This window comes from Podarcis gaigeae (genome assembly GCF_964106915.1).
Source record: "Podarcis gaigeae genome assembly, chromosome: 14".
Lineage (NCBI taxonomy): Eukaryota > Metazoa > Chordata > Lepidosauria > Squamata > Lacertidae > Podarcis > Podarcis gaigeae.
In genome coordinates, this window is record NC_139690.1 from 35,313,421 (window position 1) to 35,330,113 (window position 16,693).

Here is a 16,693-nt window from a genome sequence, read left to right on the forward strand (position 1 = left end):
TGCTGGTACACTCCATCCTTCCTCCCCCCTCCCCGGGAAGGCCCTGGGGTGACACCCATAATTGGCCATGAACGGGCTCATTCCCGTGGACACATGTTTAGCGTTATTGTATGCAAATTCAGCCGACGCGAATTTCTCTACCCAGTCGTTCTGTCTCTCGCTGATGTAGCAGCGTAAGTATTGCTGGAGTATACTGTTCGCTCTTTCTGCTTGTGCGTTGGTTTCTGGGTGCCTCGCCATTGAGAAGCTCACCTCGACCTGTAGCAAGCTCATGAGCTTCCTCCAGAACCTGGAAGTAAATTGTTTCCCGCGATCCGAGATTACCCTCGAGGGAGCTCCATGCCGTCTGAAAATGTGATCCACAAACAACCTGGCTGTCTCCTCTGCCGTTGCCGCGTGTGAGCAAGCTATGAAATGGCACGTTTTTGTCAGTAGATCGACTACTACCATGACTGCTGTCTTCCCCCTTGACTTGGGCAAATCTGTCATAAAATCAATGGACACCACCTCCCAGGGCCTTCACGGTGTAGGTAAAGGTTCCAGTAACCCTGCGGGGGCAGCCCTCTCCCCCTTTGCCCTCTGGCATTGGTCGCACCCTCGTACATATTCTCGTACGTCTTCCCTCACCGTTGGCCACCAGAACTGCCTGGTGACGAGCAGCATGGTCTTGTGCTGTCCAAAGTGTCCAGCTGTTGGGTTGTCATGGAGTTGTTTAAGTACCTTCCCCCTCAAGGTCTCTCCCGGTACATACAGTGCCCCCTTATAGTACAGTAGCCCTTCCTTTTCCTCAAACCCTCCATTGTCTTCCCTTCTGTCCCGGAGTTCCCTGATTTTTGCTTGAGCGAACGCGTCGTCTCTGGTAAGCCCTGCCAGTTCTCATTTCCCAACCAACGCTCCCCCCCCCACACCGGTCCTCGGGAAACACGTGTCGGGTCTCTGGTGGTCCCTCTCCTTCCATGTACTCTGGTTTCCGGGAGAGAGCATCTGCTCTTACGTTTTCCTCTCCCGGCACGTATCTGATCTCGAAGGAAAACTTGGCGAACTCCTGGGCCCATCAAATCTGTCTCTGGTTGAGCACTCCGCCAGTATTCCAAGTTCTTGTGGTCAGTACAAACCTGGATCTTGTGCCGTGCCCCTATCAATAGATGTCTCCATTGCCGAAACGCCGCATAGATCGCAAGCAGTTCTCGGTCATACACTGTGTAGTTTTGCTCTGACTTGCTCAGCTTCCTTGAGAAAAAGGCACACGGCCTCCAGCCCTGCTTGGCCCCAGGCTGCAAAAGGACCGTTCCAATGGCTCAGTCGGACGCGTCCGTCTCCAGTCTCATGGGCTTCTCCAGATCCACGTGCAGGAGCTGCTCTTCCGAAGCGAACGCCTTATTCAGCCTTTCAAAGGATTGCTGCGCACTCTCTGTCCATGCGAACTTCTTTTTGCTACTAAGACAATCTGTTATGGGCACTGTCAAGTGAGCGAAGTTCTTTATGAACTTCCTGTAGAAGTTGCTGAAGCCTAAGAACCTAAGAACCTCTGCACATCCTTCCGGGTTTTGGGGGCTTTCCATTCCAGCACTGCCTTCACCTTGCCTGGGTCCATAGCTAGGCCCTTGTCTGACAACTTGTACCCCAGAAACTCGACCTCTCTGGCGTGGAATTGGCATTTTTCCAGCTTGACCCACAACTGATGCTTCTGCAATCTCTGTAGCACTTCCCTGACGTCTCTGACGTGTTGCTTCTAATTGTCCGAATAGATTAAGACGTCATCCAAAAAGGCTACGCAATTCTTGTACAGCAGGGGCCCCAACATGTGGTGCATGAATGCTTGAAAGCAGGCGGATCCCGGCTGTAATCCAAATGGCATGACTAAATACTCAAAAGCCCCCGGGGGGTGAACATGGTTGTTTTCCATTCATCCCCCTCCCTTATCCTAATCAAATTGTATGCTCCTCTGAGGTCCAGCTTGGTAAAAATCTTCCCCTGCCTCACCCGTGTTAAAATGTCGTCAATCCTGGGCATTGGGAAGGTCACGGGTTCTGACACCAGGTTCAAGGCCCTGTAATCCACGACTAATCTGGGCTAATTAGTCTCTTTTTTGTCCACAAAGAACACCGGACTGCCCCCCACTGCCTTTGATTCCCTTATGAACCCTCTCTTCAGGTTCTTGTCAATAAACTGCCGCAACTCCTGCATCTCCCGGTTGGACATGGCATACAGCTTACCCACAGGCAACTGAGCCCCTGGCAGTAGGTTGATTTGGCAGTCAAAGGGCCTGTGGGGGGGGTAGTCTATCTGCCTCCCTCTCGCTGAAGACCTCCTTCAAGTCAGCATATTGTGGCGGCACCTCCCCTTTTTGTTCCAAGGCCAGCCCAGCCACCCTGGCCACCGTCATTCTTGGGTCCTTCCCTCCCAGACAGTGTTCTAAGCAGTAAGCTAACCCAAAGGTGACTGACCGCTGATGCCATGACACTACTGGAACATGTAGTGCCAGCCAGCTCATTCCCAGTATTATTGGGGGTCCTGCCAGCGTGGCTATGTGAAAGGCAATGTTCTCTGTGTGCCTGGAGACCCTCATTCGCATTGGCAGTGTCTGGTGTGTCACCTCCCCTCCCAGAAGTTCCCTGCCATCGATGGTGGTCGCCTGCAAGGGAAAATCTAGAGGTAACAGGTGGAGTTGGTGCTCCAGAGCGAAGTCTCTGCTGAAGAAATTACACGAGCTGCCCGAATCCAGCAGTCCCTTAACTTTGACGGGGTGCCCATTCGGGAGTTCTAGCACCACTTCTATGGCTATAGCTGCCTTGGGGGGGTCAGGCTGGGGCACTTCTATTGGTCGCTGGCCTGGCTGCTGCCCCTGCTGGTTGGCAGCCAGGCGTTGTCATTTCCCTGCACCAGCCCTTCCTCCCCCTTCTCATCGTGGCCTGCAGCTCCCACCATCCCTTGCCAGGCTTTTCGTTGAGGGCAGACCTTAGCAAAATGTCCCGGTCGTTGACAGAGGAAACACTTCTTGGTAGTTTTCCACTCCTTTCCCTCCCTTTTACGACCTTCACCAGAGTTTGAAACTTCGCGCGCGCGCGTGCCATCAATTTCCATCGGCTCCGCCGCCTGGGAAGCCTCCCTCGGTATCTCAGGAATGTGGTTGTCATGGAAACGTTCTCTTATCTCCCGCTTCTCCTGAGCCCGCGCTTCCTGGAGTACGCCGATCGCCAGCACAGCCTTGGTGAGCTCATCCATCGACCATGGCCGGGGCGCTCGGGACAACTCGTCTTTCACTTTGGGGGATAGACCCACCTCAAACAACATTTGTATTGGTTCAGAGTCCAGATCCCACCCGAGTCGGTGGACTAACATCGCAAAACGCGACCAGTAGTTTCTGACGGACTGGCCCCCCTGCTTGCACCCCATAAGTTTCCGCCGTGTCACACTTTGCTCCACCTCGCTGGAGAACATCGCGTCCATTGCCTGGTAGAATTTCTTAAGGTCCTTCAAGGCATCATTTTGCGTCGCCATTAGGGGCCTGTCCATTTGCGCGCCCCATCCTGCAGATGCCCCACAATGTAAGCCACCCTTTCCCCGTCATCAGCAAAGTCATCTTTCTGCAGTTCCAAAGTGTACTGCACTTCCGTTCGGAAAGCATTGTAGTCTTGGGGCTTTCCACCAAACTTGTGTACCAGCCTCGGTACCTTCCTTGCGATGGGGGTGGTTCTGACCTGTGCATCCTGAGCCCGTCTCTCGTCCAGCCGCGCCATCAGGGTAGCTACATGCGCCTCCAAGTCTCGGTTCCTCTCGACCAGACTCCGCACCACAGCTTATTGCTCCGTCTTTCCGGCTGTCCCTGCTTGGCTCATCGTGCTGCCTCTCCGGGGCTGCGCACAAACAACGTCAGTGACTGACAGATTGCTGTGATGGTTCTAGGGGTTGCTCGTGCGTAAACCGGCGCCACACCTGGCTGGGTTGCCCGAGTGAACCTTTTCTGTCTGGACAGCCACTCGCCCGTGGCTGTCTCAATCGCTGGCAGAATCCGTCAGTGGGCGTTTCTTGAACTTCTTCCAGCAAAGAAGCTCTCTGACGCCTAGTCTCCGCCTACTCTCCCTGCGCGGAAGCCTTCTGCGCAAGGAGGGTGTGGGCAGTGGTGGACCCGTGCTCTCCCCGCTGGTCCCCGGCAAGGAGTCATGGGACTGCCTCACCGATTCCCGCATCTCCCCCCCTTCTCCACTGGTGCTACGCTGATTTCCTTCCCCAGAAGATGGGCTGCTTCTCCTCATCCCGGGACACTCTCCGGAATCCCTCTGGAGCCCTCTGTCTCCCTCTGGCTCCGATGGCAGTTCCCTGACAATATCCTAACCCAATTTTGCAGGATGGATTCTTCAATCAAGGAGCAGGTTTCATCTGTGTTTGGATAAAGTTGGAAGCCATTTGGAATCAAGATGGCGGGCCACACCTTTCCAAACTGTACTGATCTTAACAACTGATTTCAAAACTGAATCAATATTTCCCCCCTTAGAATTCCCTAGCGAAGCCAAATATGAGGCTGCCAGTGTGATATAATTCAATAGATTTTATTTATATGATGTATGATGCTGTTGATGAATATAATACCTATATGTACTAAGTACTGTATGTGCTGAAATACTGTATGCACCATATTTTTTAATATTAGTAATACTAGATACAATTTTTAAAAAGCTGGAGCAGCAGGCATGTGGGAAGGGGGGAGAAAGCAGGGGACCTTTTGATTGTACAGTTTCTAAAACCATCAGGTTGTATCAAATGTTAGTTCTACTCAGAGTTATGTCCATTCATTGCAACGAGTGTACTCTGAGTAAAACTTAGTTGGCTACACTCCAGCCTTCCCAAATGTGTTGCCATGAAAACCTGGGCAATGTGCATTTTAAAACAAATTGACACCACATTTTAATGAAACACCAATAAAATGAACAGCAGCAGTTGTCAGAGGACCAAACTAGACTAGGCATTAAATGCATGTATGCATTGCTATGCATTTTGTACTGGAAGGAAGGAACCTGGGAGATGCGGTGGGGGTGTGTGTTTCTCTGTGACATCAGAGCGGACAGCCAATCAGTGCTGCGAAGATTTCAGAACTGTGTTGGCCAATCCTCTTCATAAGAGCTCCATTCTGGAGAGGCACAAGTGCATTTTGAGCTGACTACTTAGAAGACATCTCCACATCCAGAACAGCTTCCAGATGAGGACTTAAATCTGGAGACAGGTCTTGGAGAAATTGCACATGGGTTATTGGCAAAAGGCTTTTTTTAAATCAGATTTTCTTCTGCAAAGGTAAATCCAGATTAACTTGGTGGCGAGGGCATACAAAAGTTGGTATTCTGATGCCAACGACGCCATGTGGACACTGGCATGATTAAGGAGGCACCCATCACCCCAAAACAGGTCTCTTCCAAGTGTCCTTTTTATTGTGCATTCATGATGATTTGTGCTCATGATGTTTGTGGGATGGTCACACGTGACCCTACATTCACGACTGATTGCGCCCGTAGAACCTTTGGGGCAGCCCTACTGCTTCATTTCCAGGTAGCACATCCCCTGCAACTTCCTTGTTGGCTTTGCTCTGCTTCCATAGTCAGAGGCATTGTGCTCCTGAATACCAGTTTTCGGAAGCCCCCAAAGAGGAGGATGCTCTTGTCCTGCTCAAAAGTTCCCACAGGCATCTGGTAGGCCACTGGGGGAACAGGATGTTGGACTTGGACCACTGGTCTCAACTAGCATTTATTCTTATGTTCATAGGAGCATTGGCCTCTGCCTTACTCCAAGTCAGACAATTGGTCCATCTAGCTCAGTGTTGTCTATACCAGTGTTTCCCAACCTTGGGTCTCCAGCTGTTTTTGGACTACAGTTCCCATCATCCCTCACCACTGGTCTTGCCAGCTAGGGATGATAGGAGTTGTAGTCCAAAAACAGCTGGAGACCCAAGGTTGGGAAACACTGGTCTATACTACCTAGCAGATACTCTCCAGGATCCAAGACAGGGTTGTTTCCTATCTGGAGATGCCACAATGTTCTGGAATGGGTGGGGAGGTGTTGCCTCACTTTTGTTGCACTTCTGTACAGGAATAATTTGGTAGCATTGGAAAAGCACCGCAGAACAGCTAAGCAAGCAGAATAAACTTACCACAAATGCCCTATGATTGTGTCAAGCACATGTTGTGGAATACACACACTATAGTCTGGAGAGACCCACAGATTCTCTGCATGTGCTAGGATAACTCACAAGGGGGCAGCATTGAATTAGAGAAGCTTCACTGACTGTGCAGTCCCTAGGCTGAGGGAAGGGCCTTTCCGGATGCCCAGAGATCAGAAGCTACAAGCACAACTGGTACCTGAAGTTATGGTGGGGAGGCAGCTGAGATAATTAGTGCCTTGGCATAACTGGAGCCAGCCTGGTGCAGTTGTTAGGATGCCAGGCCAGGACACAGAAGAAGAGGGTTCAAATTAGCCCTGAAGCTCATTGGTGGGCTTTGGGCCAGTCAGCATCTCTCAGCCTCACCTACCTCACAGGGTGGTTGTGAGGATAAAACAAGAAGTATATAGTCCACCATGAGCTTATTGGAGGAAAGGTGGGCTAGAAACATAATCTCATATAAAGACGTTGCACCAGCAGGGTCATCTACAGCAGCAAGTGGAAATGAGCCACAGGTGTTTGGAGATCAAGGCGAGAACATTGTTCCTTGAGGCACTGCAGTTCCCTGGAAACCCCTTGGTCTCATGGTGACCAAGCTGCATTGCAGGCAGATAGACAGCTGCCTCATTGTATCGATCAGGCCACTGGTCTACCTAGCTCAGTACTTGTTTACAATGACTGGCAGTGGCGCTCAAAGGTTTCAGGCAAGAGGGCATTCCCAGCCCTACCTGGAGATGTTGGGAATTGAATCTGAGACCTTGTGCATGCTAAGCAGGTGCTCTACCCCTGAGCTATGGGCCACCCCTGGTCCCCACCTTGCCTGCTCTGACTCTGCCCTATCAGCAAGTGTCTCTGCTGCAATCAGCTTCCCCTGAGCCTTGAGTTATGAGGGGAGAAACTGCTGCACAGACGTCTCTCCTTGTTTTGCCCCTCTGGAAATAGGCCCAGCCCATTTTAAACCGCACCATTAGCTTCTAACCCTTTCAGCAGTTCTCAACCTGTGGGTCCCTAGATGTTGTTGGACTACAACTCCCATCATCCCTGAGTTCTGGCCTTGCTAGCTAGGGATGATGGGAGTTGTAGTCCAACAACATCTGGGGACCCACAGGTTGAGAACCGCTGCAGATTGTTGTGTGTCTGTGCTAGAACCAAGCCCTAGGGTTGTAGGAAGCCATTTAGCTCAGTATTGTCTACACCAGCGGTTGTCAACCTGTTACCTACTGCCCACTAGTGGGCGTTTCAGGATTCTAGGTGGGCGGTAGAAGCTGAATCCTTCTTCCATCAAACACTGGTGGGCAGTAAGGAAATTTTACCATCAAGAAAGATGCATTAGTGGGCAGTAGGTATAAAAGGTATAAGAAGGTTGACTACCCCTGGTCTACACTAACCAGCAGCAGATCTCCAGGCTTTTCAGACAGGGGAAATATTCCTACCTGGAGGTGATGAGTATCAAACCTAAGACCTTCTGCATGCCAAGCAGCTGCTCTGCCACTAATCTATATGGCCTGGTTCCTGAGCTCAGCCGAGGCCTGGCAAGATATTTCTCCACTGCTGCGTAGCCATTTCTCGGCAGATCATGCTTCAGTCCTCCATCCCAACCTCTGTGAAACTTCAAGAGGGCTCAGTTCTCCACCTACCTATCAAGGACCAGCTCCTCCAGCTTGTGCAGGTCACAGGCAATGTACTCCAAGGCCATGTCTGTGATCCGAGGACACCATGACAGGTCCAAGCTTCGGAGTTTGCGGAGGTTCTCTGCCACCAGCTCCACACCATCGTCCGTCACCTTAGAGCAGCCAGAGAGGCTGAGGACACTCAGGTTAGGGAGGCTGTGCACCATGTTGACCACCCCGTGGTTTGTGATCTCCCAGCAGGAGTTCAGGCGGAGCGTGTGGGTTGTGTAACCCTGCTTGGCAGTGAAGTAGGCTAGGGCCGTGTCCGTCACATGATAGGCTTGGAGATTCAGCTCGGTCAAGTTGGGCAGCAGCTGGGAGATGGCGGCAATGGCGTCGTCGGCCACGTTGATGCAGTCGCTGACGCTCAGGGAAGTGATGCGGGCATTCAGGCTCGACCAGAGGCCAGCTTCGGTGAAATCATTACAGCCGGACAGTTCCAGCCGCAACACCCCTTGCATCTGTTCCAGCATGACCTGAGAAAGGGAAAACACAGATTTCATTTTGGGGGAGGGGATCATAGAGTGGCAAAGCTGGAAAGGACATTAGAAATCGTCTAAGCCAGGGATCAGCGGGCATCAGGCTTGTGGGTGGAGACAGAGGTGTAGTAGTCTGAGGTCACCTAGGGTTAGGTAAAGGTAAAGGGACCCCTGACCATTTGGTCCAGTCGTGACCGACTCTGGGGTTGCGGCGCTCATCTCACTTTATTGGCTGAGGGAGCCGGCGTACAGCTTCCGGGTCATGTGGCCAGCATGACTAAGCCGCTTCTGGTGAACCAGAGCAGCGCACGGAAACGCCATTTACCTTCCCGCCGGAGCGGTACCTATTTATCTACTTGCACTTTGACGTCCTTTCGAACTGCTAGGTTGGCAGGAGCAGGGACCGAGCAACGGGAGCTCACCCCGTCGCGGGGATTTGAACCACCGACCTTCTGATCAGCAAGTCCTAGGCTCTGTGGTTTAACCCACAGCACCACCTGCATCCCCACTAGGGTTAAAGACCTGTTAATATTTCTCTAGCAGGGTCTCTGTCTCCAGCATCCTAGAGCCGTCCAATCAATACGAAGGGGAACTTTTTAGCCAGTGAGAAGAGGTCTTCCTGTTACTTTGTGCTGATTGGAGCCAATCAGAGTGGGAGGAGGTGAGCGGCCCAAAGTAATGGCTGAGTGGGGATTGGAACCTTTGTCTCCCAGGTCTGACACTCAACTACTATGCCACACTGGCTAAGCAACATTGGGAGGGCCAAAGGTTCCCCACCCCCCTGCTCTTTTGAACCAAGTGGTGCTTACTCTCAAGCAGACACGTGTAGGTGCGTACTGCAAATTACCTACAAGGTATGTGTACTTGGAAGTAAGTCCCACTGAGTTCAAAGGTGCTTCCTCTGATGCAACTGTACAATAGTATTGCAACTTTCACCCACACCATGCACTCTCAAAGAGAGAGAAAAAATGAAGAGAATCACACTCTACAGATGCTCAAGAAACTGAATTTCCTTGAATTCCATTGGGGATAGACTTGATCTGTGCATTCCAACCTTATCCATGGATTGGAATGAAATTATTCTCCAGATTTTGCACTTCTCTGAATTTTGCAAGACACTCCTCAGATCCCAACAGTTATTTAAATTGCCAACAAGCCAACTATTATTTAATTTGCATATTTTAGGGTAAGATAGGTTTAGAAAGGCATACACCTAGAGACAGCTTTTTGGGAGGTGGTGCTCCTAGGAATTAATTTAATAACAAAACAAAATTTGATACCAAGCCCTCCGTAAATATTACTGGGGATATGAGAGGGGCCAAATGAAGATGATTTGGTTAAAGAATTGACTCTGTATCTTTCTCTTAAGAATTGATTCTGTATGTAGTGTTAGCTGCTAGGATGGTTATCACAAGAAAATGGAAATATTTAGAGGAGTTCAATAAGGATTTATAATGTAGTCAAATCTGGTCCATAGCTGTTGCTGAAAAACTAATTCAAAAATTAAGGTATACTAGAGGACAATCAGAAAAAGATTCAATTTCAACTAAGTGGCAAAAATATATATGATGATAACAACATTCAAATGCCTCCTGTGAATTATGCTACTGTCTGGAACTCTTAGTAACATTTCAGCTTTCCTGATATTTATGAATAAAGTAAACTTTTTTTTAAAGTTACTACCCTGCAACACCAAGAATACCCACCCCCCAGGAATGTGAATAAAATTAACTGAATTTATACTTTGTGTGTGCATGTGTTTAATTTTCATTTTCATTCAATTAAATTGTTTTTCTGCATTTATTTATGCTTGTCTATTATTGAAGTATATGTAATTGTTTAAATAAGCAAAACTGTGATAAAAGGAATGAAGGAAGGAATGCAGGCAGTCAGGCATATTGTGGGATAAAAAATATTTTTAAGCATGCATTTCATGGGAAGATATGCCTTTAGACAGGATTTTCTCTGCATGATTTTTTTTAAATAAGTAATCAAAGCTAAATGGGGCAGAAGGGCTTACAGAGGTGCACTACCATAAACACTGCTGATCCATCCATCTACCTAACCTCTCACCCCATCAGCCTGCTCAGTTCTTTCTGTGGATCGGGGCTCTCTTTTGCCCAGGCTGTTCAGCTCCTGTAGGCCACCTCTGCTCTGCTTGTCTTTAGACCCTCCCCTTTATTAAAATAACAGCAACCATCATCATATGGTGTTTTGGGATTGATTTTGTACTGGATCTGTGTTTCCATCGTTTGCATATGTTGGGTGGTTTTTGTGATGTTCATATTGTGCGTACAATATGGTTGTGGCTGAGTCACATTGGAATAACGGTTTGTCCTTAAAGACGGGGTGTAAACAAGCAAACAAATAAGGTCGTATCTGTACTATGCAGCCTTAGACTTCCCCACGGAAGATGTATTGATTAATACAGCACTCTGGGAATTGTAGCTCTGCATGGGGAATCGGTGTCTCAGCTCCCCGTACCCCGAACAAACTGCATCTCCTAGGATTCTTTGGAGGAAGTCATGACAGTTTAAACTGGTATGGTGCCGCTTAAAATGCATAATGCTGATGGTGCCTAAATCAAGACAGCCGATGCTCAGACATGTTGTAGACCAACATATGGAATGCCGCACGTTCCCCAGCCCTGCAACAGAGGAAAGCAGACCCTCCAAGTGTCCCTCTTTTCCAGGGACACTCCCGGATTTACAGAAGCTGTCCCAGTTTCTCATTTGATCCCAGAATGTCCCGCTTTTCCTTAGGACGTCCCTATTTTCATCGGAGGAACGTTGGAGGGTATGGGAAAGGCTATCTCAGCATGAAGGCAGCGGACCAGGGGCAGGGGACATACTGCACCGCGAGGGCCACATTCTCTTCTGGGCAACGTTTTGTGGGCCACATGCTGAGTGTTGGGGTCAGGAAGAGAGGCAAAGCTGGATAGAGAAAGGTAAAGGGACCCGTGACCATTAGGTCCAGTCGTGGCCAACTCTGGGGTTGCAGTGCTCATCTCGCTTTATTGGCCGAGGGAGCCAGCGTACAGCTTCCGGGTCATGTGGCCAGCATGACTAAGCCGCTTCTGGCGAACCAGAGCAGCACACGGAAACATCGTTTACCTTCCCGCCGGAGCAGTACCTATTTATCTACTTGCACTTTGGCGTGCTTTCGAACTGCTAGGTTGGCAGGAGCAGGGACCGAGCAACGGGAGTTCACCCCGTCGTGGGGATTCGAACCGCCGACCTTCCGATCGGCAAGTCCTAGGCTCTGTGGTTTAACCCACAGTGCCACCCACGTCCCTGGATAGAGAAACACATGTAAAAATTACTTTCTAAGTAACACCCACACACCCCTCTCTATCCTCTATCCAGGCAAGCAAAAGGCATTACTGGAGTTCAGGGACACATTCCAGCCAGGCAAAAACACCCAGAGGATAAAGTCCGACTGGCAAGGGGTGTGGCCTGGGGAGAGGGGGTGTGGCTGGGGGAATGAGGGTGTTGCTAGAAGGGGGTGTGGCTACCTGGAGGACTGTCTGTGGCTCCTGGGCCTGAGTTTCCCCCTCTGTGCAGGAGACCTACCTCAAGGCCTGCGTCTGTGATGGTCGATCTCTTAAGGCTCATGGATTTCACCCCCTTCTTGGACAGAGGATAGTTATCAATGAACTCACAAATGTCCAGGTCAGAGACGCCAACCAGGCAAAACCCCTCAAAACCCCTGATAGCAAAACCCTGGAGGTTGACAAACTCCTTGTCTCCACTGGGCAGGACGTTGTAAAGCTCTTTGGTGTGTAGCACCGGCGTCAGGCCCACCCAGAACTTGGGCTGGTACAAGACCCTCCTCCATGCCTTGCAGACCTGGGCCAGGACACACTTCTCGCAGGCGGAAAAGTACGTAAACAAGCGGTTGAGGATCTTCTCGTCCACAGCCAGCTGCCGTTCACTGGGGGAACCGGAGAGGCCTTCGAGGGAAGTGACCTCCCCGTTTGTCGGGGAAGCCTCGCTGGAGTTCAGTCCCACCATGGCAGCTCCAGAAGGAGATGGCACCCCGGCCAGAGCCGCCAAGGACAAGGGTGGCGCCAGGCCGGGGATGGGCAGGTCGCTGTGATTTGCTAAGGCTGGACCGATGAGAGCAGGCACAGATGAAGGCTGGCACAAGCGGTTTTTCATCGCTGGCGTCCCTTTGGTGATGCTGGCAGAGCCAAGTCCATTGGCCTGGGCGGGAATCTTCACAAGTCCATTCCGGGGTAAACATGGAGGTTTCGTATCACCGTTACTCTGGTTCGACATCTTCCAAGGTCACTCTGGAAAAACAACAAGGAAGGCTGTTAGGGAATTTGACCTATGGCGCACCAGGGAACATTCAGCTTTTCATTGAATCATCTTGCAGGTGGAATTGCCCCCCTTTTAGATGGTAATGGGCAGAAGTGTAGTGGCCTATGATCACAGTAGGTTGAAGACCCATTACAATTTATGCAGTAGGGTACCAGCAGCGTCCCTGTTTCCAGCATCCTAGGGCCATCCAATCAGCATGGAAGGGGAGCTTTTGAGCCAATGAGAAGAAATCTTCTCACACTTTGTGCTGATTGGAGTCAATCAGAGTGAAAGGAGGTGAATTAGCCACTGAGGATTGACTCCTAAGGTCACTCTGTGCATAGGAAGAACAACATAGGAAGAGTTGCTCCAAAGCTAAGCATTTAGGAACACAGAAAACGGAAGGGGAGCTTTAGTTTAAAAGAGAATGATGTTCAAGTTCTGATACATATAATGGAACTTCAAGGAAAATACAACTTAAGTCACTTCAAAAGAAGATATTGGAACACTCCAAACCATTTGCCCATGTCTGTCTACAGAAAATAGTAAATCTGCGTGAAAGGCAACACATGGAGATCAGCACTAACTGTTGCAATGCATCCCTAATTAATATTGTATAATAGCAGTATTGTACAATCTTAGAAGGTTGCATAATCTTAGAAGTGGGTACGGCTTTGAGGGAGCATGGCTGTGACTGGCAATAGGTATTGCTTTGCTTACTTCATCAGCATTTGGGTGTGAATTTCTCCCATCTTTGCATACAAGTTTTGATGAAATGTACATCTTTTTGCAAAGCAACCTTTCCTAATATAATGCATTTAGGAATGTTATTTTCACGAATATATTAATTTTTGTGTGCACTTTCTCCTATAATATATGCATTTTTGTAAACTTTGATTGCTTGGAAAACTGCACTAAAAATTCAGGTATGTGCGAATTTTGAAGAAGAAGAAGAGTTTGGATTTGATATCCCACTTTATCACTACCCGAAGAAGTCTCAAAGCAGCTAACATTCTCCTTTCCCTCCCCCCCCCACAACAAATACTCTGCGAGGTGAGTGAGGCTGAGAGACTTCAGAGAAGTGTGACTGGCCCAAGGTCACCCAGCAGCTGCATGTGGAGCAGGGATGCATGTGGAGCAGAGACGCGAACCCAGTTCACCAGATTACGAGACTACCGCTCTTAACCACTACACCACATGTTGGTTCTCACAGTGATACGGAAATTGCAAGTTTGATACATTCCCCTTTCAGTACAATACCTTTCAGTGAATTTCTTCCCCATTCCTATCCATGGGGAATGTTTTACACGAAGCAGCATTCCATCAACCAAGCTCCCTCTGACAGCCCAGAGATCCCTCCCCCTCAGCGAGTGCGAGTCCTGAGTCTGCCGCTCTCTCCAGTAAACTAAGCAGAAGGTTGGAAATTGAGCCAATTTTCCTTTAGTGAAATCTTGGTTGCTGAATTCGTCTTGCTCTGCTATTGTCATGTGAATGAAACTTTCCCGCCGTAACCACAGCAACCAAAGGTGGCAGCTTTGATAGCAACTTAATCCTGGGGCTTGCAAGAGTGGGCGGTGGTGGTGCAAGGGAAGCCCACACGTTTAATATTGGTCTTCTAGGAGAGAACAGATTAGGAAGCATAGGAAGTTGCCTTACACAGATCAGACCACTGGTCTATCTAAGCTCAGTATTGTCTTGACTGGCAGCAACTCTCCAGGTTTCCCTACCCAGAAATGCCACAGAATGAATCTGGGTGGAGGATGGAGTCAAAACTAGACTGACATGGGCTCTGGCTCCCCCTACTGTTGGGCTCCCTGCCTTCCACCCTACCAGCTACAAGGGGCACCAGCTGCCACTGGATTGAAAGTGCCTTGTTTCCAAAGAGTCTTCATCCTTTTTCTTTCCAGTTACCTCTGGCCATAAGCATCGTCACCATTTATTATTTTTTTAAAAACCCTCATGATTTATCTACTGCCTTTATTTATATGCTGGACCCAACATTACTAGAACTGGAGGATACAAATATTTTACATATTTTTAAATCCCCCACTTTTAAGATCACACTTCATTTTGCATATGTGCTATCCATTGAACCTAAATTCAGAATTCACACACGCTCGGGTAGCTTTTCTGGTTTGTTTACAGGGGACCGTTTTACCCAGCTGCCTGGCAGGACTCCTAATGCAGGCCTGCAGCAGGGATTTCCCTGAGCCAAGAGATGGATGGATGGGAAGACAGGTCTGGAGATTGGCTTGTGCTTAGCAGGTCACAGCACAGATAATTCACAGGGCCTGACTTCAATACAGTGTGCAACACAGTGCACTGCTGGACCAGAGCTTTTGCAGGCCATAGTTGTGATGCTCTGGCTGCTAGAGGGTGCCATCTTGGTTACAGAGCCTGATCACTTAAAGAGCTGAACAAGATGATGTGGTAAAATATATTTCCAGCCCTGTCCCTCAGTCCAGAGAATAGTGTGGCCCCAGAGAGTCCAGGCACTGGCCAGCTCTGAACTAAAGTGCACACTTGCATATTGAGGTATACACAATCAATAAAGCCTTAGCTAATGTAAGCCATTATCAGTATCTTATGCACCTCAGTATTGCATTCAACAGAATTTCATGTTTAATAAGAATGGGGAGGGGGGCGGCGATGAAAAAAACATAGCACAAGCAATAGCTCAAACGTGCAGAAAGAAATCAGAATTTGTAGACTCCAAATGGTTATTTCCAGTACACGAAACTGATTGACAAACAGCCGGCTGTTGTCAGGAGTTAGAATGTGTGTGGGACCAAGATAAACTGTTGCTTGGATTTTCTTATTTCCCTCTGCCCTCTTGCTTCCTCCTCCTCTTATTAAACTTTTGCACCTCCCCTGTTCTCCATTAGTGAACCCATTTGCAGAGGGGTGTGTGGGTGTGGGTGCGTGTTAGGGAATTTTGTTCTTTTTTTTAAAAAAAAACCATGTGCTTCTGTAAATCTTGGGGGTCCCTCTGAGCATGCAGACACCTCCCTTCACTGCATCTATAAGGCCAATTGCCATCCATAGTGATCCTCAGGCCCTATCCAAGTTGGCCGCTAGAGGGAGAAATCTGGCTGCCACCATCCCACACGTTAACACTCCTTTGCTGGAAAAGAGCAACACAGTGGAGGCTGGTCCTTTGGAGCAAATGGGGCACCAACCTCAGTCTGCTCTCAGCCAGGTCCCCTCTTACAACCAGCCCCAGGGTGTGGCACGAGCCATCAGCTCCTTCCTCCTTCGTTTCAGTTTTGCTCTTGCAGAACTCAGCAGGGAGGAGGATGGAGTCAAAACTAGAACCAGTTGTTTCTGCCTGCCATTGGCTCTGACTCCATCTGCAGTTGGACTCCCTGCCTTCTGCCCCACCAGCCCCAGTGGGCATCAGCCACCTCTGCAGCCGTGACAACTGCCCACGGCACATAAAGCAATTGCTGCTGTTTTTCTTCATGAAAAGGATGGGAGCCAGGGAGAGAATTGCAATTTTAGACAGAGGAGGCAGGGACACTTCTTTCCTTCTTGTGTTGCCAGCTGACCTGAAAAAATCACTTTGGCCTGCTCTTGTGCATCAAACAGCAGATTAAGGTGCAGAAATTGGCAAGGGAATATTTTGATGACAAAAGCAACCCGTTATTACCTCCTAACACAGGTGCGGGGAACATTTTGCAGCCCGAGGACCACATTCCCTTCTGGGAAACTTTCCAGGGGCCACACGGCAGTGGGGAGCAGGGCCCGGGGCCAAGGGGGAAGAGTAATGAATGTGAATTTAACTTTTGTACCGTAATCTAGTTTCTATGCACATTCACACACCCCATCTCTATCGATAAATTCAGGCAAGCAAAAGGCATGATCAGAGCTCAAGGGCACTTTCTAGCCAAGCAAAAGCCCCCAAGGAAGGAATGGAATTGGTCTGCTGAGTGGGTGTGGCTAAGGGCCAGACAGAGAGGCCTGGAGGGCTGCATTTGACCCTTGGGCCCAAGATACACCATGCTCTAACACCTGCACACCAACCTGCCACTAATGCACAGCTGCGGCAGCTGGTTGAAAAGTTGGCAACGGCACTGCCTTCCCCTTGCCCTC

General features: G+C 49.4%; 1 protein-coding gene across 3 annotated transcripts in view; it reads right to left on the reverse strand.

The window, feature by feature from the left end:
* FBXL16 (F-box and leucine rich repeat protein 16) overlaps positions 1-16,693 on the reverse strand; it is an 80,872-nt gene that overhangs the window by 16,367 nt on the left and 47,812 nt on the right. For all 3 annotated transcript variants that reach the window (XM_083710940.1, XM_083710938.1, XM_083710939.1), the window contains exons 3-4: positions 11,870-12,591; positions 7,786-8,294 (exon numbers count right to left, since the gene is read on the reverse strand). In XM_083710940.1, coding sequence (XP_083567066.1) covers positions 7,786-8,294; positions 11,870-12,577 — 1,217 coding nt within the window. In that variant the 5' untranslated portion in view covers positions 12,578-12,591. The remainder of the gene's footprint in view (positions 1-7,785; positions 8,295-11,869; positions 12,592-16,693) is intronic.